At 37.2% G+C, this 27505-nt stretch overlaps 1 protein-coding gene across 5 annotated transcripts in view; it reads right to left on the bottom strand.

Annotated features, from left to right (window-relative positions):
• Positions 1-1131: 1131 nt before the first annotated feature.
• MSI2 (musashi RNA binding protein 2) overlaps positions 1132-27505 on the bottom strand; it is an 853268-nt gene continuing 826894 nt past the window's right edge. For all 5 annotated transcript variants that reach the window (XM_089678522.1, XM_089678523.1, XM_089678526.1 and 2 more), the window contains one exon: positions 1132-9834. Coding sequence is in view for 2 of the 5 variants with exons in the window: in XM_089678526.1 (XP_089534652.1) it covers positions 9773-9834 (62 nt within the window). In the remaining 3 variants the exon portion in view is untranslated. The remainder of the gene's footprint in view (positions 9835-27505) is intronic.

Genomic DNA, 27505 nt, shown 5'->3' with positions numbered 1-27505 from the left:
AACAGTCAGAAAAGATGAGTAGGGAAAAGAATGTCAGTGGCCTCCACCTATAAAACCATTCCTGTTTTGGGGGTCATCTCATTGTTGCCCATTTAGTGCACGTGTTGTTAATTTCATTAACACCAAAGCAGCTGAAACTGTTTTAAACTTAACTGAGCAGATCAATATCCCAGGAGTTTAATTGACTTGATGCTATACTCTGATTAAAAAGTGTTCCTTTAATTTTTTTGAGCAGTGTGTGTGTGTGTGTGTATATATATATATATATAATATATATATATATATATATATATATATATATATATATATACACACACATACATATACACACACACACTTATACTTTAGTTTTAGTTATACCTACTGTTAAACCTTAACTCCTTCCCGCTGGCTGCACGCATATATGTGGCCTCTCGGCAGGTGGGCCTTAATGCCAAGATGAACAATGATAGTAGTCAACTTTATGAGGGTCAGTACCTTTTGTATCAGCAGCCTTGTTTGATTGATTTGATCAGATAATTTTTTGCACTTTGGGTTTTTTTTAATTTATATATTGTAATTTATACATTGTTTATGTATTGTAATGTTTATATTGTAACATGTAAATTTTATGTTTATATTATGATGTTCAATTTAGGTATAAATTAATACATGCAAGTGGATAACTTAAGCACGGGTTAAAATATCACTAAATGCCAAGAGTCGCATATATGCATACCTAAGGATAAACAGAACTGTGCCGAAAGGACGCACTGTACACGCTTCTCAGGACAGTTACCAGCTGCTAACGGAAAGCTCCTGATCTCTACTTGTGATCGGGAGCTTTGCAATCATGTGACAGCCAATCACAGCAGTCACATGATGAGTAACCCCACCTCCCAGCATCTGAAACCCCTTAAAGGGTCAGGAGGCACTGGTGCCAAGGAGTTAAATAATCTCTTACATGGAGTACTTCACTAACCTGAGATCTTAAACCTGTTAAATAATGGAAACCAAAACAAAACTTATGATGGTATATGTTTTACCATTTTTTCTCACTTTGAAGAGGTTAATGCTTGCTTTCATTTCAAATAACAGCAATAGGAAACACTTTAAACAATTGAACTTCTCACAGAAAAGACAAAGAACACATTTCAAAACAAATTATTTTATTTATTCTTTTTTTGTTGTCAGACAAACACATTGAATTCTGGACCACAGTAGAGGATGGAAACCTTTCACAAACTTATTTATTTGAAAATACAAATATAAAATTATACTTTCCACATCTATTATGTGAGAGACCCCCATCCACATAGTATTTTACAACAAGGCTTCGAGAAGCCATACACAAAGACCTGAAAGATGCGATGCTTGAGATATATATATATATAGATACATACATATGTATATATATAAAAAAAATAGTCACTACCAAAGTTCTCATCAGTTCATACTAAAGTATAAAAGTAAGGGCTAGGTCTGCCACAGTGCCATTAATAAAGTTAATTTGTGTTAAGATACGTAGAACCATCAGTGATGCTTTGTTTGCCATTCTGAAAACCTTGGAACCTAGCACTTAATGCATAAGCGTCTAGATTTATCAGCTTTCGTTCATTCCAATAGAGGCACACATATCTTGCACTGGGTGCTTTGTGCAGTTTATAGTAAGCATTGGAGACTCTTCTTGTTATTCCCTATCTACCCTGTTAGATCGGAAAAAGACAAAAAAAAAAAAAAAGAAAAACAAAATTGTAACTCATCTACAGAACAGTACATTCTGATTGTTCAGTAATACATGATACATTTGAATGGGCAACTTGGGTGACTTAATCTTTGTAATTCTTTTTTAAGTTTCAGTTTATTTTTGGTAAAGTCATTACAGTGTAGAGAAGTATTGCTTAATATACTGAAATCTTAGTGTTTACACAAAAGTTAATAGTCAGATTTCTGAACACTCATGAATAGCTTCTGTAAAACAGAACTGTATGTACAGAATATCTTGGTAAAGTAAAATTACATTGGCGCCATCACAGATTCATTAAGTTCCTTAGAAAATCATTTTTACATAAGTAACAGACATGGTAGAATTACCTTCAAAGGAATACCATACAAGACACTTATTTTTCAAGTTAAATACAAGTTAGTGTTTTTGTAAACAGTTGTACATTACACAAACAATGGATGACACATTACCAATGTAATAAATAATATTGCTTAAGTCTTGCTTATGTTATGGCAAACATTTAAAACATCTGTGTGGCTACATCCCTAGCCCTCATTCACACTTAAGAATAAAAAATGGCATTTTACTCCTGAAAAACAAAAACAATATACAAATTAGTACACCTTTCAGGTCGTCATAACCAACAATTACCCAACAATTGACCTAGTCTAGTACAATGTGCCTCATTCATCAGTTGTAAACTGCTGTACAATGAAACAAAATGACAGTGACAGAGCCATGCTACCTTAAAGTCCAAGCTACAAGTTCAACTTTAGGTGAACAAAATGGAACCTAGGAAAAAAGGATAGGTCAAGCTTCATTTTAACCAAGGGGATCGTGCTCATGAATTTGCCATTTGTTTTGCACTGAGAAGTTGATCTGTATAAAACTACTTTTAGAAGATAGGGTATTTGTTGCCTATTATGGAAGGGGTAGCTATCTGAACACCATGAAATGTTGTCGTGCTTAATCTTGTATTCAAAAACAATAAAATATTCTAAATTTGTTTTTATTTATACTGGTGTCTGTGCAATATTGCAGGTCTATTTTTAAAACAGATACAAGCTATTTGTTTATTTTTTTTAATTCTACTCTAAGTTCAGTTAACAAGCTTTGTGTATGCTTGTACCATTCTTTTACATTTCACATAATTGATTTTTAGTGCTAGATAGTTTTATTTATGTGTGTTTATAGTACTAGGGTCTCATGAAGTGCTTTAGTTCAACATTAGGAAGTCATTGGAAATCCAATCCATAGTCTTAAGACAATAATAAAAAAGAAAACAAAATAGAATAAAACAGACAATGCTCACGGAAAAGGTCAATGAAGGCCTAGCAATTCTAACAGGGTTTAACCTCAGTGTAATATGAAGGCGCTTCACTCATATTTCAAGGTAACAGTGCACTTAAAGTCCAGTATTGCTTGTACATTACTTGTTCCACTATACAAAGGCACTGATTAGCATTGTTGTGCCAATCTTTTTCAAGAACGGTTTTCATGGATGTCTACAACTAACATCGCCATTGGTAGTAAAACATGACATTAAATGATTTCAGTAGTAGTCAGTAGTTTCAGTCATTACTTGCTATAAAAAAGTAGGCAATAGAAAGTCAGCTACTGGTTGCAAACAAGGGTTCTGCTCATATAAGACACACAATTAACATAAAATCTGACTGGTATACCAGTCAGTTTTTACATTAAATTGCTACAAGATGAAGCAACGTATATGAAATCTTTGTCAGGCTTGCCAACCAGCAAATGATAACTATTTGGCTTACCCAGTTCCCTCTGCCATCACAGTTTTATGTAAGTAAAGCTGAATAATGCAGTTAAAAGCATCAACATTTCAAAAGGTACATGAGAAAAAAAAATGAATAATAGGTAGTAGAACTCGGTTTGGACTGACCAGCTATTGTTACAGTTTTAATAACAAAATTATTATTGTGGAATATGGTATTATATCTATCAAAATTTTAAAATATTTCAGAACTGCTCATACATTTTCACAATAAACTAGATCCTAACAAATATCCTAGTATCATTCCTACAGTATATATCAAAAACAGTGTACATTTACCCACCCTGCGATGTCAGGCATTATTCATTACTCAGCTGGCTTTCCCATGAAGGTTTTAGTTTCTATATTGACGAAAATTTCAAGCACAGTTACAAGCTTCACCCACTTTCAATAAAAAGTCAGTCCTATTACAGGGATGTTATCCACACACAAACATTCCCATTTAATTTACTTAAAATATAAAGGTATGTAGCTATTATTTGCCAATTAATTATCTAAAATATTTTACTTCTGAGCCCCCTTTATAATAATATTGTAGACACAGTCTACTTTTTAAAATATTTTGCAGAGCTTCAACACAATTTACAAATTTTTCCTTACTAAAACTTTTCATTCATTGGTGCATTATATTGCTGCTGGTTGATTTAACCTACTGCTGTCACATTAAAATGGACTGCTTAGTAACTGTTAGTAATGTGATGTTTCGCCATTTGGTCTCATAACTTCAGCTGAAGTGGCTTGGATTATGGGAATAATTAGCAGCCCTAATCCTTATCCTCTCCCTTAAATTAAGATCACACAATGCTTACACAGGAGTACTTTTTTTCTGTAGCACAGGCTAAAAGGCTTTTTTAATACAAGAAAAGGGTAGGGTGATCAGAAGTTTTAAACTTGTTCACTGGCTTAAATGGCCGAAGGTCCATAAAACTGCTTCCAGGCACCTCCTCTCAGTGTTTGATATTATGTTGAGAGCATCTTGGAATCCCAAAACAAAAAGGCACATTATTCTGCAAATAGCAACAGCAGCTTTTATGTTCGCATCCTGAACTCACCTGCACATTTCTCGACCAGGGATACCGACATGACATATTCTGTGAAATAGGAAGTTATCTGGTGAAGCCAGAGGAAGTTTGGACAGAACAGAACCATGCAAGCTCTGGTCAAAGTTTGCACATCTTATCAGCCAAAGTTTTAGGGATCCAGAGCGCTTTGAAAATAATCTAAGACTGCAAGCAAGCACATGGAGATTTCTGCCTAAATGGACCTGAGGTCACTTAAGAAAGTGAGGAAAGCCCACAAATTTGTTTTCTAAATTAGGGTGGCCACATACATTAAGATTTTAATATGTCAACTCCTCAAAATGTACAGTTTATCATCAACTAAGATGGAAACAACCTAAGGTGTCAGTTTAAATTGAATTCAGTTGGAATAGCTAAATTGAGTACGTGGAGACTGGTAAAACGCATGGATTACTCAATCAAAATTCCATAGTTGATCACTTTTCAGAGCCATTTGACAGGTGGCTTGGAGATGTTATGTCACCTCTGGAATGGCCATTGAAACCCTTGAAAAGATGCAGCAGCATGCTGCAATGGCATACAGTGCATGCAGTTCCAGGAAGGTTACAGATTGGCTCCATTCACATGAATGTGTGGTGCTTGGCAGTAGTACTGCCTGCTGAACACGCCTGTGATATTTTTTTTCCATAAAGCAAAGCACTTTTGGCTGCAGCATGTGTATCCCCCTCCCCCCGGGCCACTATATTACGTTAAGGGGAGAAGTAATAACTCAGATCAACTGCCTGTACCCTCCCCCCCACCCACCCAAAGTGTAAACAAGGCCTTAAAGTCTTAAATATTTAAGAGGACCTTGCTTTTTTGTGGAGTCCATGACACTCAACTAGCTGCAACCTTATGTCTTTTTTTTGTTGCTGTATCCTATACTAGGCTGCAGAACACATACCAAAACTTTCCATTAAGCTAAAAAAAACATGATAAAACATACAAGACCCAAAAGATTTTTTGAGACTGCCAAAGTGCATCTTATCTATCTTCATACTTCATGTAATATAGCTCAACATTATTTAGAAAATGAAAGACTACTAGAACTTAATTATCTTTTATTTTTCTCCAACCAGCAGAGAAGGAGAGTTTCTAATGGTACATACTTTACCAACTAACAAGAGTAACATGTAACAAACAGAGGAAAGGCCGAGGTCATCAAACTACTATAAGACAATATCTAAGTCCATTATATATATTGAACAATATTTAATAACATTCAGATATTTATGCATCACATTACAATGATGGTATGTGTGTACGTAAGGATGTACTTGGTCACCTTACATAAGATCTGTCAAATCTGTGTCACCGAAAAAAGCACCTATTGTCCTAGCAGCAAGCAAGTAGAATATAAATCAATTGCTGACAGATCTGATACCGTTAGATATCACAGCTGCTATAAAACTGATTGTTTCACCCAGGATCATCTATGCTGACATAGCTAATACTCCTGCACTTATAGTAAATGCATACAGTCAAACAAAAATGGGTTCCATTTGGTGCTGAACCATATAATTAAAAGAAGACATTAGACATACATATGCAACAAAGTCATTCTGCATCCATTAAAGTAAACTTAACATGCTAATAATGTATATGTAATATAAAAACTTTGGGATACTGTTTTGTTTGCTTACCTTCCAGCAGGCAAAAATATCAAATAAACTTAAACTTTAAGATCATAACTAAATGATGTTTAAAAATACATATAATGTTATTTCAGATGCTCTTTCAGTGTCCCTTGCACTTAATTTTGTATGTGCATTCAGAGGGACATTGTTATGTGGAAGAAGGTTAAGAACGTGTAATGGTAAAAAAAAATAATCTACAATTGATAGCTGGTAATGTGATTGTCTTCTGAAATAACTTCCAGTTAAATAAACAGCAGTCTTGGCATAAGAGTCAGGAGTGATACTTATGCTGTCATGAGAGTTAGTATTGCTTAAAACATTCACTGGTCAGCTGGTGATCAGAAGTAACATATATGAGTTCTACTAAAAAGTTGATTGAGTTGAATATAATTGCTTAAATAAAAGTGAAGTCGTGCTACAGTAAAAATATTTCTTAAATTTTAATGGTTTCTATACAGCGTTCTAATTGCAACTTTTTGGATGCCTTCAACAAGAAAACGATCAACAACTGATGCTGGTGTAGCAATCTAATAAGAAAACACATTTTTATAAATGTGTTCTGGAGGCACGACCCTTTGCCCTTGAGTAAAATAAAGAGACAATTAAACTTTGTGCTAGAGAGTATACAAAACCATGAATGCACTAGATGAGCAGGGAACTAGAGCAAACCTTGATCTAGGTAGCCACATTGAAACATTTAGCAGGTTCCACATTTCATCTATGGGGCAATGGGACTCTTATATAGCAACATGTAAAACATATTCACACAGATTATCTATTTCATCTGAGCATTCTTAAAAAAATATTTGTTTTATCTTAGTAAAATCATTTTATATACCATGCCTCCCTCTTTAAAAAATAAATTAAAAAATCCAGTTTTGCATATATAGCATTAGCATTTAAGGTAGTATGGCATTCCCCTTTTAAAATCAAGGGAAGGTAGGGAGATCTGCAAAATGCCTATTAGAGATTGCCAGCATTTTTAGCATTGTGAGACCTTTGGTTAGTTGAAACCACTTCAGATCAATAAAATAACAAATCATATATACTTCATCAAAAAAAAAAGTCTAAAAATCGTTGTTAATTTAAAGAAAGTTCTATCCTTACTGGTCCTAAATCCGAAGAACTACATCTAATCGTGTCTGTACTTTTAATTTCTACACATCTACCAATATTTACTAGGAGAAAAGAGAAAATGAATTTAGTATGTTAGCAACAGGAAAGCACAATTACACAACAGCCACTATTTACATTGCTAAGATACAGGTAAGGACAAAAGAATATTCTATGAGGTGTCTGGGAATGGAAAGAAAATATTTATATATATGTAAATATATATATATATATAATATATGGAAGTACAGTACATTATCAACATTAACAAAATATTTGCTTTTAAAAAATCCCCTGACTTTAAAGATTAAAATTTGGGGAAACACGTTCACTTTTTTATATATTTTTTTTTTTTTTTAGTTTTTCTTTAATTACATATAGCAGTTTGGTTTGATTTATTAAAGTGATTTAATTTCAATGTTAAAAAAAAATAGAATTTTATTTGAACAAAACAAAAAGTGACTTTCCACATTCACACAAGGACAATTAAAGGAAGATTAAAAAAAAAATAAATTGTTTCTTTTAAATCAGTATGATCGTTCCCTATTCAGTAATATCTATATCGTTTCTAGTTTACGTATGGTATCACTACTTGTTACTAATATTTATAAAAAATAGGAGTGCAGCAGCTTTTGTCTCAGAAATGTAGCATTCAGTGTCTTGTACTGGCTGTATGAAAAGAAAAGTACCAATTTTATACATGTAACAGTTATAAAATAAAATAAAAAAAATATTAAAACTTGATTTTATATATATATATATATATATATATATATATATATATATATATATATATATATATATATATATACGCACACAACAGTAAGGTGTTAATGCCATATACACCAAGTCATACTTCTAGATTGCTCTTGTAGGAATTTTAATTGATATTTAAAAAATTAAATTAAAATATCCTTCATAAGTTTCCCCAGAGAGGATCAAATATAAAACAGCCAAAAGAAAGCTTGTGCAAATAGGAAATTGTCAGTTTTCCCTACCAGTCACAGTGCAATGATGTTCCATACCCTTGTTATTATTTCTTCAATAAATTATTTCTTTTATCTTCTCTATTGTGATAGTTAGAGCACTGAGGTATTAAAACAAATGGTTTGCATCCCTAATTAGTGAAAAAAAAAAACCCCAAATATAATTATGTAACACAGGGTGAATGATGCCTTTCTTGTATGGCATATGTCAGTAACTGGAGACAACAAAGCAGAAGAAAAAGAATACAGATATATAGAGCAGCTGAAATGACTGGACAATTATTTGACCTATTTTAAATATAGAGAAAAAAAACTTGACGCATTTCAATCTTAAAATACTTTAAATATTAAACGGTAGCTTAATTTTCATTTTGGGTATTTTTATCTTTATCCTCAAATCAACAAAAATAGAACTAGACTTCTAAGCTGTGCACATAATTTAAATAGGTAATATGCTGGTATGACGCTAGTACAGTTATCAGGTCTAAACAACTACACAACAAATTTAACAGTGTTAATCTAACTAATAGGGCACATTGCGGCAACTCTTTTGGGGTTTAACTTTAACAATGCGTTTATCAATCCCCTTTATTGTTTAGAGATGCTACTGACTGCTTGCCCTTCCAAAAAAAAAATAAAAAATTATATGTATATATATATATATATATATATATATATATATATATAATTTTCTAAGAATTTACACGTAGTTATGGAAGGTTATTTACAGCACTTCTGTTTGCATTAAGAATGAATTTCATAAAACCTTAGAATATCACCTCTTTCAACAAGAAAAAAAAAAAGCACTTATATAAAAACCGAGGACTCAAAAATGTTGTTGTCCTTAAGTTATTGCCGAAAATAGATATAATCAGTTTAACAAAGGGAGACATCACACAAATTCTACATAATCACCTTAGTCAGCTGCTCTTTTACATTATGTACATCATGAAATTTACTTCAGTACCAAATAAAAACCTACTGCAACATTCATCATGTGCTAAAATCCAACCTTATATGACAGTTCGCAAAATGCGGTTTACCAATATTGTTTTCTTCTTACTGACAGGTACCAAGGTTTTCAACTTATTCATAAGTTCAATCTCTTTTGAGCCATAATAATAATGAAAGTAAAGACTTATAAATGCAACAATTAATACCTGTACTATGGTTAGCTTCAACTAAAACACAAATAGAAAGAAACATCATAAGGGTGAATTAAAATGTGCCCCACAATCCCAATGCAAAACAAAACAAAACAAAAAAAAAAAAAGACAAAAGCAAAAATAAAATCAATACAGGTCTGCACATAATTTTCTTGTAAAGAAAAAAAGCTGTAGATTTTATAGCACAGCAGGTTCATGAGATGAAGAGATTGAAACAGTTGCAGTCCCCAGAGTGCCATCTCTCCAGTTGTGTTTCTGTGTATATATATCTTGTACTAGTGAAAATGTAGTACTCAAGGCCTGATGACATCATCCCAACATGGGACCATTCAGAAACTTCGCCCGGTCTTGCCTGGGCATCCAGATAAATTCTACAGTAGGAAAAACATAAGTGAGTTTAACAGGCATACACATAAATATATTTACAAATTATTACTACAGGTAGTTGACAATTATATTCAAACAAGGCAAACATCAATTTTTTTTTGACAACCCCGCCTCTACACCCATGTATATTTCTCTAGTTTCCATTCAACAATGCATGCCTGGGACTTCCAATTACTGTGCCATTAACTTTATGGGTTAGCTCACAGAAGACTCCCTCATTTTGATTCAACCTAGCAAAGTAGAACTTTTCTTTTGCACTCTGCTGATCCAAACTAAATGACCTAAAGCTAGTCATACTCATCCCAATCTTTTTTCAAGAAATTTGTGGCTCTGTAGGCATTAATTCATATGCAGTTACAAGAATTTCAACTTTAATGCACATCTAACATGTTACACTGAACATTGCACATTCAAACAAGACAGACCAAAACCACAACTGAAATACTGAAAACAAACTACATAGAAGACATTTTGATATGTGGGATGATTGTGTTTGATGTGACAGGACATAAATGCAGAGCTTGTCCAGAGGTGATTATTATATTACATGATGTTAGCTTATCCTCATAGATATATCTGGAGATCTACACATCAAAACCAAGAAGGGAGGGCGAGAAAAAAAAAGGAAAAAAAAGGAAGAAAGAAGAAAAAAAAAAATAGCATTCACAGTAGAATTTCACTGCAACTAATTAAAAATCCATATTTTTAATTACCTAGCTACCATATGGTCCATCAAGTAGGATTAACTAATCTTTTCTGATAATATACAAGTGTACACTTCACACTTTATCTTGCTTGAAGAAAGAAAAAGTAATTTGTTTACCTAAAACATACATCTGACAAATGCTAATTAGGCAAATGAAATGTCCACATAAAGCTATGTCACATTCCAAAAAACAGACTGCAGCTAGTGTGGGAGGAATGCTCAAGAAAGTCTAGCTATAAATGAGTGAAATGTACTTTAAAAAGATGAAATTATCAAATTATTAACATAATGATCAGAATTTTAAAATATCTATTTCTACAAAAATATTTCCAGAGACCCTCCAACTTCCAAGGTGAAAGCATGTTGCAGACAATGTCAGATTTACTAGTAGGCATGGGTGGACTGAGCCCAGGGCAGTAATATTACATGAAGCAGCAATAAACTAAGATAATTACTAATTGTTTACACATTTGTTAATTTTTTCTTGTCTTGCTGCCTTTGAGAAAGAAAAATCCCACCTCTTCAGTGAAATAGGATTTGTGGGTTATGGAGAGAGGTTTTAGGACCCTCTGAACTTGCATTGTAATAAGCAGCCTTCTACTGATTGCACACCTGACTATTGGACTACAAGATCCAAACACAGTGGTATTATTTATAGCGTATATAGCAAGCTGCTTTAACAGTAGCATTTCTTGGTTTTAATGAAGCGTGACAATTTCTGGTCAAATAGGTATATCCTGAACAAAATGATTCTATTGTTCACATATGCCTATGACAGCCTGAGTGTATGAAATCATGCAGCACAGACATCAGTGAATAATCATTGAGCTGATGTCTACATTAGAGATAAGTGAATAATTAAAATCTGTTCCATCAGTAATTCTAGTAGACTGCTCCTGAGACTATATTAAAAGTCTCAAAGTGTAATTTCAGCTTGACACTAAATATGGACTATCACCTAGCACCCCTTGCTATGTTAATACCAGCCTGTAAATTCAGGCTCCCCCCCAAAAAATTAAAAGTCGGCAGTTAAAAAATACTGTAGCTGCTGACTTTGAATATAAGGACACTTACCTGTCCAAGGACCCAGCGATGCCCTCACCCAAGCCAATTCTTCAGTCGGCTTGGGGCGCAGCTGCAGGCAACTTAAGTAAGGGAAACTGGCAGTGAAGCCTTGCAGATTCACTCCTGGCTTCCTACTGTGCATGCGCAAAATGCTCATTGTGAATGGTCCAGCAATCTTCTGGAACCTGTAAGGTGTCCCAGAAGGCTGCAGGGGAAGGAGAGGGGGCTGGACTTCCAGCTCAGATCGCCACGGTGATCTGACCCAGAAGTAGGGGCAGGTACCTGTCAAAACCAGGTAACTGCTCTCCCCCAAAAAGTGCCAAATGTGGCAGTGGTGGGGGTGGGGAAAAAAGGGGGAATTTCCCTTTTGGTTGATGTCTTGCTTTAAGCAGCAAGCAAGGTTGCCCAAAAATTAGAAGGTAGGTAATGTGGGAATTATATGCGTACATGCCAAGCCTTTTTTTTTTTTTCACACTCTGCCCTCCTGAACTGGTAATGGAACCTGCTGGACTCTGTAAGACACACTATATAGATAATACAAGGAAAAATATCACCCCCGTACTCTGTTTAAACAATAATTTCACTTTCATAGCTTAAAAGGTTAATTAGATGAAGAAACTAAAGCAGTTGCACTCCCCAGAGTACCACATCTTCTGTTGTGTTTCTGTGTGCATATTTTGTGAAAATGTAGAAGTCATGGACTGATGACATTAACCCAGCCTGGAATCTTTCAGAAACCTTACCTCGTCTTGCTTGAGCATCCAGATAAATCTGCTGTGGGCAGAGGTTTAGGGGTTAGCACTCCTGCATTGTAGTTCAAATCATACTACCTGCATGGAATTTAGATTTTCCCCCTGTGCTTGCTTGGGTTTCCTCTGCATACTCTGGTTTCCTCCCACAGTCCATAGATAGGAGCTGGTAGGTTAATTGACTGCCATGTCCACTGTTTTTACTGCCCATGTGAAAGAACCCTTACAATGTTTCCTTTAAATCAATGAATTTGGAAATGCCTGTTACCAGACTATAGATAATGGAGTATGTCTCTTCCATAATCTGATGCTCTAGTATTAAATAAATGTCTAAATTTACTATGTGTCTGGAAGCTGCAGAGTAAGGAACGTTTCTCTCAAATGTAAACCAATATACTACTATGTAATGAGGAGCCTTACATGGGAAATGTATTTTTTTCTACAGCTAGATTTGTGTCATAGTGAATGTGTAAGAGATCCATTAAATTCTGTCATTAGTTCACTAAGGGACAAATATATTGTGTATGAATCCCACAATTACCTACACCCCATTCTTAGGGCACTCAAGATATGGGAATCTAGTTCTAATCAGTTATAGAGGGCACAATTAAATGCTCTCTCTTTAAAAATCAACCTGATCCAATCAGATCTTGAACCTTGTGGATTGGTTTGCTAGTATGGAGTCTGCACATCTGCTCCAGCTAGATATAGAAAATAGACATTTGTACATATGATGAGCTATAAAATTATGTATTATGTTATACCTTGTCTGAATTAAGTAAGTACAGTAATATACAGCTTGCACTGCAGCTTTTTGAAAGCTTGGAGAAACAGGGCTGAGCATTGCCAGAGCCAGGCATGCAGCTACACAGGTTGCTACTCTTATCAAATTATAGGGGTGCATTTGGGTTACTGAAATAATTACCAATGAAACCATATTTGTCAGATTCCCTGTCCACTGATGTAAGCTGTTCTATCCTCTGTTGCTTATCTAGTCTACTTTCATTTACCTAGTATAGAGGATGCAGTCAGAAGTGAAGGAAGAAAGTGATGAGCTTGGAGGATGTAAGCCAAGGAGCTCACATATTAAAAGCAAATAGACTAAGGGCATTACATCACATTTTCCAGGTTGGTCGTGTTCACAGCCTGATGCAGCCAGGGCTTCACTGTTCTTGTTCTGCTTAATAAATGTTGATGCAGGTGCAGGATCTCACACCAACTCCCCTTTCACTGTCTATACAAATCACTGTCTTTATTATCTCCTCTGCTGGTCAACTGCAGCTTACCCGCAAACTCAACTATGAGCTTATGACTAGGTACACATGAGAAGTTTTTTCTCGTTCAACCCAGTAGGCTGAACAAAAAAAAAAAAAAACAACTTGAGAGGTTGCCGTACTAAGCGATGTTATTGTGGCAATCTAGCCCTTCTGAGCTATTGTGTTCTCACAGGGGAACTACCCCCCCTCGCCAGAACACACTGATCAGTGCTCATAGCCATTGGCTGCCAGTGCTGATTTCCCTTTTGACAGAAGCTGGACATTACACCAGCTTCTGTTGAACAAGCAGCTGTACACACTGACCGAATGTCAGGCGGGTTCTGTTGAACTGGACGATATTCGGCCCACACGTACCTGCCTTAACTGGTATATCATGAAAGAGAGGGAGACTTGGCTTGTTGGTGATTAGATCATAGTTTTTGAGAATTGTTTATGCACCGGTATAAATTTTAAAATGCAGATAAAAGTAAGTAAAACATTCTTGAACATGTTTTACATCTTATCAATTTTGAAACAATTTACAATGCAGTTTGAGATGCAATAACAATGAGCTTGACATGCATTTAGCATGCGTTAATACTGCATTCTGATTGATATATATATATACTGATACTGTATAGGCAAAAGCAGGTGAAATTCAGCTTCAGCTGGAGAAAACCTTTAATTGCCATATCTGAATGCCCAAACCTGTATGAATTATTTCAAAGGTAGGGTCTACTGGAAAGAATTTTTAATCAGCAGGACATACAAAGGTTAGGAACTTTAATTTAACATAGGCATGCTTTGTAACTCTTCTCCAGCCACAGCTGTGATTTTAAAACCACTTGGCCTTTAATATTTTCTAACATTCTGCCACTTATATTAGAAGGTCAGGAAAAAACAAACTGTAACATCAAAAGTATGAAAAGGCTTTAAAAATACGCACTGGAAAACGAAGTCTAAAGTTCACTTTGTGTTTTAGGGGAAAAAATGGCAAGTACTTATAAAATATAGGCAGATCAAATCAGCTACACTGTAATTTCCACATGTCGGTAGCAGAGCAATTTTTCAAAATGAAGAAAGCAGCCAAAATGCCTAAATATTATTGCAGCTTCACAAGAGAAAATTAGTTTAATACTTCACAAAAAATTGCTGCCCTTTTTTATTCCTGAACGATGTGTTTGAAGTGCATTGTGAATGACAGGAATGCAGGCATTTATGCAAAATGACTGGAATTTACAAGGAAATATACTGTGATGAATTTAAACATCTGGTTATTCCTTTATTTTCTTTTAAGGTAATCGCTTAACAGTGCTCTCCAGGCAAGCATAAAGAACAGTTTGTGAAGTATGGCTTTTGCCATTAATGTAGTACCTTGTTAAAACAAGTAAAGATTGAGCTGATAAAGGATACTTAGCATAATAAAGTGGTTATTTCACGATGTAGAACACAATAAAATTACCGTATAAATTATATAGTCTCATAATCCACAGTGATGAAAAAAGTAAACGAAATGTAGTAAAAGCAAATCATTTTCCAAATCTTTATACCTGTATCTTTTAGAATTGATATTGAACTCCAGCCAAAATGCTTTTTTTTTTAAAGTGGGTAAGGGTTAGAATATCTTACTAGAAAAGGGGCTACAGAGCAATAATCATTTGCTCAAAATAAATGTAAATCCAGTGATTAAAATGTCCTAGAGAGTTTAACAGGTTAATAACATTTCAAAAGATCTGTTTAATCTTCTTAAATCTGCAACTATTTTTCTACAATATCGCTAAAGGAAAAAAAATGGTAGCTATTTATGATATACAGTGCATTATCAAATTGGCTGTCATTCAGTTGGGGCTTGTTTATATTTGCATTAGCTCTCTGAAGAATGATCAGCGGTAGATTGCTTTTCAGAGGGTATTATGCTACCTCCCCTCCACCTGTTTTAACCCAAAAAAGCCTACATTACCATGCCACATTCACTTGAATGGGTTATTTTCAGCAGTTGGTCCTGCCCCCCCCGAACATGACAGGGATGATAATGTTTGCTGTGCCATGAGTATTCCCCCCATATGGCTGATTTTGCAGCTTGGGAGGGAGGCAGTAAAAGCACAGCTCAACCACTGTTTTTACTGTATACCAACCGTGCGTAAACTAGGTCAAAATGTTTACATCTGCTTTAAGTTCCGAACAGGCAGGGGGAGAGGGTCCATAAACTGGTAAATGTCACCCTATGAACAACGGGAATGAGGATATATTAACATTCTTTGGTGGCTACCGAAATTTTAAATTCTCTTGATTAGAAAGAAGCTGCTCACTTGTAGCCACTAACTTCCTCCTCTTCCTGGTGAGAAGAAAGCATTGGTACTGTTCCACAGTTTTTAACTCATTAGAAAAACAACTCAGCACTTTCTGTCATACTTATTTTATTTGCGCTAACATCCAAATTTTCAGAACAAGCTTTTGGGGCGTACTTCTTCAAAGTCCAAGCAGTACTAACACATAAAGTTTTAGCAAAATGTTAATAAGTCAATCTCTGAGAAAAAAAATGCATACAAACATGCACAGAAATGGTAATTAAACTTGGATAGTTAGTGAGATAATGCAGGGAGAGGGCACTGGATTTGGAGGAAGGAAGAGTCACAGAGGTGAGAATGGTCACAAAACTAGATAGTGATTTAAAAGTTTGAAGTCCACATTTAGTCCATCTTTTGTGTCAAATAGAATGATCATTGTTAGTTCAGAATTTTTTTATTTCTTGAGTAGTTTTAAAGTTCCCTTTTAAGAAACAAAACAATGTCTTCCATAGTGTGGTCTGGTTGTGAGAAATGATGTCCCGCAGGTGTGCAGAAATCATCTTCCTTATCTATGTTCTTTAATGGTGTGTCTGTGTAAATTCATCCGTTGTTGTAATGACTTTTCTGCTTCACCAATGTAAGTTTTTGCATTGGATGAGTCACACCACATTACTGGAGCTACAGCTGTATTATCCTGTAATATTGTAGGTTCCTTTTGTGAAGGTGCCATTTTTAACAGGTTGATTTGGCTGCACATTTTGGAGCTGTTTTTGTTGCAAGCTTGGTTCCATTATTTGTGACTTCATAATCAGAATGACATTTCCTGTGAATTAGTTTATGCCTGAGGTTGGGCGGTTGCCTTAAAGCCAGCATTGGTGGCGGTTGGAATACGTATTTCGGTGTTTCATCCTCTGGTATGATGGGGTGCACATCTTTCATTATCTTTCTTATCCATTCTATTACTGGATTATATGTTGTTACTAGAGATACATAGTCATTTGTTTGTTTTTTTTTCTCTTTGTATTGTAGGAGATTTTCTCTTTGGGTTTTCAGGGCCGTGTTTTCTTCGGGTTTTCATACATAAACTAATCAGCATAATTATTCTGATTATGAAGTCACAAATAAAGGAACCAGGACTTGCTACAAGAAATGCTGCAAATTGTGCAGCCAAATGCAATCAGAAATCTTATGTTGGTGAAACAGGGCAGAAATGTAAACAAAAATGAATTTAAACAGAAGCACTCTTAACCACTTGACCTCCGGAAGGTTTTATCACCTTCATGACCAGGGTATTTCTTTTGCTATTTAGCATTGCACTACTTTAACTGGCAATTGCTCGGACATACAATACTGTACCCAAATTAAATTTATATAATTTTTTCACACAAATATTGTATCTAATCACCACTAGGGTTTTAATTTTTTTTGCTAAATACATAACAATTAAAAAAAAAAACATGTTATTCTTTATAAAATTTTGCAAACAAATACTCTTTCTTCATAAATGTAGGCCCAAATGTATTCTGCTACATTTCTTTGGTAAAAATAACCCAAGTTAATGTATATTATTTAGTCTGAAGGTTATAGAGTCTGCAAACCATGGTGTATATACATATATTTGAGAATTGATCCTGATGTACCTACATCTCATTTCTTGAGGCCCTAAAATGCCAGGACAGTACAAATACCCCCCAAATTACCCCTTTTTGACAAGCAGTCCAAGGTATTTAGTAAGAGACATGGTGACGTTTTTGAATTTCTAATTTTTTTTGTCACAATGTTTTGGAAAATGAAGAAATTAAATAATTTTTTTTCACAATTTGTGCAGTACAGCATAATCATATGACTGGTCAGGTATACTGACTGTTGACAGTATGTAACAAAAAATAAATTATTCAGATTTTTAAATATTCTTATACATACTTTCATCAGAGTGGTTCACTGTCACCACAGTGATACTGTACTAGCTTAAAGCTGACATGCTGTGATTGCTACAGCAATCACATAGTACAGCTGCCAGGTACCATGTGATAGCTGTGAGCCAATCACAGCATCAGAACAGTAGGCAGGCTGTTCTTGAATGAAAGCCATTTGTGATAGTTTGCTTACATATCTTGTATTCACTATAAATGATCATGGCAATCCCATGATACCATAGCAGCTCACAACTAGTGCGCACGTGGTAGGTGATGTACGGGTACGTCGCCTAGCCCGGTTGTGCTGCCTGTCCACAGTACATCTACTGTGGCAAGAGGTCATGGGATCACACTGCAGGCCCCAGGGGGTGCACTAGCATGCTTGTACTAGTACTAGCTTGCAGTGTACAGGTATGTCGCCTTGCCTGGCTGTGCCAAACACCCATAGTACATCTACTGAGGCAAGTGGTTAGAAACCATAAGGAAGATGATTTCTGCACAGCCGTGGGACATCATTTCTCACAACCAGGCCACACTATGGAACATTGTTTTGGTTCTTAAAAGGGAACTTCAAAGCTACTCAAGAAAGGAAAACTTTTGAACTCAGAAAGATAATTCTATTTGACACAAAAGATAATGAACTAAATGTGGAACTCAGCTTTCTAAATCAATATCCAACAATGTTATGACCATTGTCACCTCTGTGACTCTAATCCCCTCCCCACTCTAAAGCCCCCTCCCTGCCTTATTTCACTAATTATCTAAGTTTAATTACCATTGCTCTGTAGGTATGTGTTTTTTCATCAAAGAATGTCTTATTGACACACTGCCTAAACTTTATGTATTAGTAATGCTTGAACCTTGAAAAAAGGGGTATAGTCTGAAAGCTTGTCCTGAAAATTTGGATGTTAGTGCAAATAAAAAGTATCACAGACAGTAATAAATTGTTTTTGTTGCAAGTGTACTCATACGGCTACAATCATCTCTAACTAATTAGAAAATGTTGTGCACATCCAAGAGTGTTGCCTACAATGGAAACATTTTTTTACCCCATCCCTTCCCCAGAGAATCCATATACAGGCCGCTCCCTAACTTTTTGGGATGTGAAAACAGGCATGTGATCATGCCACTTAAGCATAAACATGCTCATACTTTTGGGTGGTGATGATCATATACTGTGATCGTAATCTTAAAATGCATATAAAGCCTCTTTCAGAGTCAAAAACAGTCATTTTTAATGTTAAATGCCCTATTTCCCTATTTCTTAATATTAAAATGCAGCTGGGAAACTAGATTTCTCCAGCATCCTGCTTGACAGCACTTGTGACTGAAATTAGCGGCATGTAACATATATGTAACTATACTAACATATACGATAACCAATTTGTTTGTTTAGGAGCATAACTTAAAGTGGTTGTAAAGCCTCAAGGTTTTTTAAGGTAAAAAACCATCTGTGTGCAGCAGTGCCCCCAGTCCCCTCAATACTTATCTGAGCCTCATTGCGATCCAGGGATGTGAACAACAGCCTTGGCTGTCCCGGGTCTCTGCCTCCTCATTGGCAGCAAGAGGGAGCCAATGGTTCCTGATGCTGTCAATCACAACCAGTCAGCCAATGAGGAGAGGGAGCGGGGCAAAGCCTCAGCTTCGTGTGTGAATGGACACATGGAGACGTGGGTTCCGTCATAGCAACCTGCTTGCTGTGGGGGCACCCTAAAGAAGTGAGAAGCCAGGAGAGCCTGTGGGGGACCTAAGAAGAAGAGGATCCAGGCTTTGTACAAAACTGCTGCACACAGTAGGTAATTATAGCATGTTTGGTATTTTCCAAAACAAAAATGAACCTTTAGAATCACTTTAAATTGGTAAATGCATCAGGAGTCCAACAGAAAGAAGAAAAAGACATGATCTCAATGAACAAAAGAAAACGTTAGAAAGCTGGCAATGTTCCAGATACAAAATACTGTGGTAACGTAATGTGTTAAGTGAAATTTTGTTTGCTTTAAATATTTTTTTTTTTTATTTTACATAAACCTACCGTAATTATTAGTGGAAGAATGTCAGTTTTCTGAATGGAATATAAACTGCCAGCCTTTGTTTAGAAAAGCGCAGTGTTACTTAGGATATAGAAATAGTTTAATAATCAGAGGCTCAATGTGGTGCTTTTCTAAACACAAAGAAGCCTCGTGGGCAAATATGTAACATGTTATATAAAGTAATTTATGGTTAAAGTGGCATTGAACCCAAGAACAAAAATGTAATATATGGCACCTTACCAATTCTGCTGAGGTGGTAGCTGCAATGGTGTTCTTTCCTTTACTTCACCTGATGATCCGGCCAGAAGCACACTTTTGGTCTTAGGGTGTCTCCACTCTGGAGGACATGGTAAAGCAAACACCTCTTGACAGCAACATTGACAGTCTGGGGAAGGGTAGTGTTAGACTAGCAGATTTAGATAGACTTGACTAACAAATCGAAGCCAGTTTTTTTTTTCTTGGATAAAGGTTTTCCATAAATGAAAAAAAAGCTGAGCACTGTAAGCACCCGTCAGTGGTAAATGGTTTGTCTCAGCCCTCAAACTACTACGTTTGCTGGACTGCTTGGTCTGTTAAAGAAATTTGACAAATAACAGACTTACTGGCTGAATTACCAGGTGAAAATAAGATTTTAAAAACCTACAAAAAAAGAAAGCTAATGCAGACACCACATCTAATTGGTGAGGTGCAAATTAATACATTTTTGTTTTTGGGTTTAATACCTGCTTTAAGAAAAAAGAAAAACTAATGAGTTATTTTCATGCAGTGCAGTAAAACACTGCATATTATTGTGTTATCTAATTAATAAGGTATTAATACAAACCTATCCTAAAGCAGAATTAAAAGCACATAAACGTATCTTATTTTCAATGGTCCGATGGCCACAATGACCCTTGCCAGTGTTGGCATGTTCTCCCCTGGTTCTTCAGGGTGTCAGTCTTTGGCCATTTTGATTGGCCGGCTCGGGAGTACAGTTAACCCAGCACACTGGTGGTGTGCCAGAATGTAAACTGAGCTGCTCATGTTGAGTTCAGTAGACATTCCACAGAGGATTGTGATTAGGCAGGTAAGATTGTATGTCTCTTCTGCAATAAAAAGCCATTACTGTTTAAAAGCCAAATTTTCCCTAAACTAATTTTCTTTTCTTGTTTTCCATAGTAGCTAAAAATAAAAGCAGACATTGGTTTCTTACATCTCTAAGGGACTCCAGTAATGAGATATTCCCTTCAATGAACTTAGTTGTAACTGCAGTAGCCATTACAAACTAAAATGTTAATGTCAGTTAGGGGAAAAGGGTTTTAAAGGATAACCATATGTAGGGTGTAATATGATACCATGGCTGTACATGGCTCCACCCTCACAGCCATGTCATTCAATCACAGAGATCTTTGGATGAACAAACTACAAGTTCCATATGTCACAGTGGCAGATGGACTTATAGTTATCACTGGAGCGTGATTACCACACTCATAGTGTATTGATGTTTCCTCTAACTGAAAGTCTGTAATTCAATATGAAGAAAGAGTCTGCAGGAGCCTGTGCATGGGTTTTGCATTCCAGTGATCACAGCTGCAATGCTTTGAAGGCTCATTTGCAAAAATATTACAAATGCACATTTTTTCTCCAAATGCGGGTGCATTTATTTTTTTTGCAAAAAATAGAGGTAGCCTTTAACTACAGTTTACTAGGTTTAAAGTGGTTGTAAACCTCTAGTGCATGCAACATAGAAGCTATGTACCATAGTAATGTGCCCACAAGCAAATCACAGTACTTTTACCTTCAGTTTTTGTTCCCCAGTGGGAACCCAGCATTTACAGCCACTTTAAGCACAATATTTTAGGTCTCCATATAAACTTATAAAGGTTTTCAAGTATCAGGTTTAAGGGTTATGCTAAGGTTCAGAGGTTAGGTAATATTTAAGGAAAAGTTCAGGTTAACATATTTGTATAAGGAGAATCAACCACCATAGGACACATGCAGTAATCTGGGTCTCCATTCAAACTGTTATAAAAGTGCAGTTTTACCTCTGTGATTACTTGATTTTTTATTATCTACACCCATCACCACTTCAGAACAGCAGTGTTAGGCTATGTTTACACATCTGTTTTCCATGCATTTTAAATTATTTTTAATGCTTTTTTTGCCCTTTTGATGCATTTTCTTATGCATGCATTGAAGTCTATGTCCACTGAAGTCATCGGGGTAAAAAAATTGCCAAAAGAAGCACTTGCACCTGAATCAAGTCACATGGAAGTGAGTTGCATAGGTCTGTATGGCTTCCATAGACAATAGTACGTATTGTTACTGCATGACAAATCACACAGGTGTAAATGGGGACTAATGCACAGTTCAGCTTGTTGGGTTATTCTATCCCCAAATCTGGCCATAGATGGGTAGTATTTTTTTTTTTTGCTCAGCCAATGGGCTGTCAGAAAATACAGATCAGCAGCAGCAGCCATTAAATGGCAAAAGTTTTCCAACTTGCGTGTTTGACAGACGTTGATCATTAGATTGATAGATTTGACTTATGTCAAACAGTGACGGTCACACACTGAAGCTAAAAACCTAAGTTGACCAAAAAAAATAAAAAATCAGCCCAAGGAACAGACAGTTTCCTCCTGATGCCACATCCCACCCCAAAATCTTCCATTTTGGCAGAAGTTAATAAAACTAAGGAGCTGTGACAGACACTCATCAACTGCTCATTAATGTGTGTTGAGATAAGATAGCCAATTCCTTGGAATGATTTGCCAATGCACTGATATGAACATAAAACCAGACCTACAATTTTTTTTTATGCAGTGGAGCACAATATGCACTACTGTGTGCTGTGGTGAAGATCCACTGACAGCTACTGTACTTTCATACTGGGGCGGTTCACAGAATGTTGTGCATTGTGATAACAGGCAGTAACCACCATGCAACAGTGTGAAGGGAGCCTAAGGTTAGATGTTGTTCAGTTTAATTTGTAACAATTTACTTTTTCAGTTTCACTTCTTATGAATTCTGCCTGTGCTGGCAGTACCTGCATAAAAAAAAATTGCATAAAAAATGTAACCTCCAGCTACTCCTGCTCAGAATGTTACCATAATATGTAAGCTGAAAAAGTCAGATCAGATTATATCTGTCTCCTTTAGCCTCTGTCTAGAGAAACCAGGTGACTGATACAAAGCACTGTATCTTGGCAATGGTGGAACAGAGACACTACATTTAGAATTTTCCATTATAACAATTTTTATAGGCTACAAATACAGTATTTGTACACTAAGTACCTGAATACAGTGGAAAGCTCTCTATTTTGTAACCTGTTAGATTTCTCAAATAAAGTCCAGACAGCACAATGTTTGCCCCAGTACAGCTATGATAAGCTAAGCTCAGTTTTTTTGTTGAATTGTTCATAAATTCCTATGTAAAATGGACTAGAGTTTTCAGAGCACAAAAATGTTTTACTGCCTTTTTGAAATTTGTATTTTATTTATTACAGATACCTATATAGTACCGTCAATTTACACAGCACTTTACATGTATTGTACATTCACATCGGTCCCTGCCCTCAAGGAGCTTACAAATCTATGGTCCCTAACTCATGATCATACATACACATACAAGGGCCTATTTAGACAGGAGATACTTCATCTAAATGCATGCCTATAGAGTGTGGGAGGAAACCGGAGTACCCAGATTAAAAACACAGGCACAGGGGGAACATAAAAACTCTGTGCAGGTAGTGCCATGGTTGGAATTCAAACTGACAACATTAATGCTGCTAGGCAAAAGTGCTAACCACTTAGCTGCTCTAACCTGTTCTACAACACAGTCACAACCTGGCTTTGTGTTTGTGTCACTTCTAATTGTGCAGTTCAGAGTGGTGTGTATATGTCAGGGCCTGGACTTGAACCTGGGACTTCTACTGTGTCAGGCAGTAACTCTTCTCACTGAGCTACCTAGGATGCTGGACAACACTCTGCCTCTTCTATTAGATAATCCTGCCTTGTGCCTTGTTTGCTCTTGAACCTTGAACTCCTTGCTCCTCCCATGAACTTCCTATATAAGCCATGTCCTTGGACTTCCTCCTTGCCAGATTATTGTGCCTTTCCAGCCAATATCCCGCTACTGTTCCTGCTGCTGTCTACACCTCCGCTACTGATCTTTGGCTTGTTCCTGACCACGATTTCGTCTCATCCTAACGTACTACGATTGATCTGCTACCATTTGTGACCGACCCTTGGCTTGTGACCGACTCTGCTTTCGTCTGATCCCTAACCTGTTGATCCGCTATTGGTTTCCAGTCTGCACATTCCCTGGTGGGGTGATCCTGAGATCTGCGACCTGGTATTAACACGCAGCCCAATCCATCTCCACCATTAGGAGCTCTGGTGAATACCGGTTAAAACTTAGACCCCGCACCTCAGGTGAGCCTGCGTGATTCCCAGGGGGATCTGCTGGTGTACCTATCCTGCTGGTTCCAGGTAAGCCTTTTACTGCTATAGCAACTGGTCTCTGAACTTGACCTTACACCGTGACAGTATACCACAAACCTACACTGTAATAGGTATACTGTATGCTTAAACAAAGACAAGTCTAATACAGCCTTGATACCTATTTGAAGTGAGCTAATTCCCTGTTGAGGGGACCAGTCTCCAGCCAGCTACATGTGAGCACATCTCTTCAATGTCCTCTCTGTAGTTCTCTGCGGGTACTGCTGACTTCACCACTTTGGTTTCCTGAGTTATTGAGAAAGCTTCATTCAGAGAGGCCATGTGCTTCTCATCTTACTGCCCACTACCACCCACTCTGCTGTTAGGTATCCTCCCTACCCACCTCTAAAGCTCAACATCCCACAGCTCTTACCTGTAAAAAAAACTAAAGATACTGAGAGTCCAGTTTGAGCATGCACAGTATGAGAAGTGGGGGAAGGGTATAGCAGAGTGTGTAATCTCGCTTTTCCACTATATAACATTGCGCCCACTGTCTATGAGTCCGTCAGAGGGCTGCCTACATGATCTTGTACTGATGGTTTCATTGGCGTAGGTAATAAAAGATCAAAGACTTCACTGAGCTGTGCAGCCTGGCACCTCTACATTCTTTCCAATGACAGGAGAACACAGATACTGGGGATACACATAGCTGTTGCTCAGAGAGGAGCTTTTGCCATCATTCAGGAAGGGAGAATGTGACCTGCACACAGAGGATCACCAATATGGGTCCAAATGTTTTAATGAACAATCACATAGTTACAGCAAGGCATGTAACTATGTGCCCTCATTCACACACAGTGAAGGTGTCTGTTGAAAGCTGTCCTCCCGACCTTTGGATACAGGCTTTTCAGCAATCCCAAGTGTGCCTTACTCTGTTACAGTTGGTGCAAAATAAACAGTGTTTATGGCTAAAGGTGAGAAATGATATACTCCCATGATGCAGTGCTTTAACCTAGTGGCAAATTACTAATCTCAAGCACTGTCACATGGCAGTAGAGGTGGCAGTACTTTAGGTTTCAACAACTGCCAGCACCAGGTATTTAATGACATGGGAAGGAGTGGTGAAGGATCACTGGAGAGGTGAGCATCAGTGAGTTAGGGGTGAGCATTACACAGACATTTATCTCTCTACAAATTAGCAACCACAGTAAACGGTAGTGCTGATAGCTGTGCTATCACCAGTGCCTAGTATTTTCCCCCTCAGTATACATATCCAAATGGCTTGGATCACAGCTACTGTAATCCGGCTTTGATCTGATTTTCAGTTTGATTATGTAGTGCGACTTGGTAGTGGTTTGCATATTCAATAAAGCCAAAATCGTGCTGGAGTTGCACTAAAGTAGTACAGGAACATTTTCCCAATTTGCACTGTGCTGTGTTGCATTTATGTGAACCAGCACCACTGAAAACAATGGGATTTCCTTTGCCATGCAATTCTGTATGACTCAAATTGCATCTGAAATCACACTAGTGTGCACCGAGTCTAAACAAAAAACAATCTCACTCTTATGATGGCTCTCAGGCAGTAGAGGAAACTCAGCTGTTCTGGGCAGGAATCTCTACTTTTTAGATGCTGAGGTTTTTCATACCATTCAGAGTATGTGTACTACCTGTGCATGCTTCCCAGCTTTCAGAGAAAAAAGGGACACTTTTATGCACACACACACACACAAAAAAAAAAGTGGCACTGGGATAAAAGTTATTTTTTATTGAAATGGCGGCAGGGTTCGGCGGTTCCCGTGGGTCCTGCCAGCTACCTGTGACAGCCGGCATCCAATGTTATGCCCAGGAGCTGATCATTTCACAGAGTTCTCCATAGGACCGCTCTGTAAAAGCAAAAGTAGACACAGCACTCCTGTGCTGTGCTTACCTTGTGAGTGTGATGACATCATGAGTGATGTCACCACACACCCATTTACTACAGAAAGTCAGGCAGAGGTGTCAAAGCTCTGCCCAGCCTTCCATGCAGCAGGTGATCACTGTTATAGTAATCTACTGCAGACTGACTGCAGCCAGAGGTAGATGATAATTAGCAATTATCTACTGCTACAAATCTATAGGGGGGTTCTGGATCAGATCTCCACTGATCAGATCAAGGCCGCTCAAGAAAAAAAATTAAGTGAAATACAAAAGATAAAAATGTGTACATATATTAATAATGCCTAGAATATTTCCTAAAGCTTCTTTCAGATAGGAGCAAAGACCTGTTTTTAATGCAGGCCTTCTTTGTTTTTTCATCTGCATCTGCCCTGGCTGCATGCGGTCAGCCTACAAAGGTGGATGCAAGGACACAGCTGTGTGTTAAAATCTGACAGAGCAGAGCGATCACATGGATAAATACGCATGCTGTCGGAGTTCAGATCAGTGCACCTGCTCCTGCCCGCATGTCAAATTTTGGCATGTGGCTACATGCAGCTGTGTCCATGTGGGCCCTCTGCCTGCATGCACCCCTATAGGCTGCCCACACACAGCCTAGGACAGGGGTAGGCACAGGCACAAAAACAAAGGGAGCCTGCAGACAGGGCGGGTCTCCAATATCATCTGAAGAAAGCCTAAGGCTTCGTTCACACAGGGTGTATGAATCTGTACTCTGTGTGAGGGCCAGGTTTACCTTCATAGTGTTGCACAGGTGTGTCAGTGCAGTGCAGACAGTCACCTTGCAGTCAATTGGGATGCTGCTCCCAAATTGACATCTAGCAGGTGCAGAGCCCCAAACACACCTTGTGCACATTTGTGGCCGTGCACCCGCATGGATGTCACATTGAGAGCAGTGGCTGTGTCCAATTGACTGCAATAGTACTGCCTGCAGGAGGATGTGCGCAACCTCATGTGGGTAAACAGGGCCCTCTGCACGGTACAGATCCATACACCTTGTGTGAATGAGGCCTAAGCTGCAACAATGACATCAGTTGATCTGGATGACATTTGTGTTCGCTGCCCAAGCATCAAATGCTCACGTGAGTGAACACAAGTTCATTCAAGTCTTTAGCACATGCATACCTGTGAAAAAAGTCATGGTCACACTAACTTGTGCCTCATCAACCCGACCTAATGTTATCTCAATGTTACACTAACCATTTACACAAACTGTTTTTTTCTTCCCCAAGCGCATCATGCAATATTTTGCCCTTCTGGGCCCTGCCATATTTCCACAAAGTGACTAAGGA

The sequence above is a fragment of the Staurois parvus genome, unplaced genomic scaffold, assembly GCF_062004578.1.
Source record: "Staurois parvus isolate SC_StPar_1 unplaced genomic scaffold, SC_StPar_1.0 ptg000206l, whole genome shotgun sequence".
In the NCBI taxonomy this organism is placed as follows: Eukaryota; Metazoa; Chordata; class Amphibia; order Anura; family Ranidae; genus Staurois; species Staurois parvus.
Note: the sequence above shows the minus strand (reverse complement) of the source record. Positions and strands in the feature narration are given on the sequence as shown.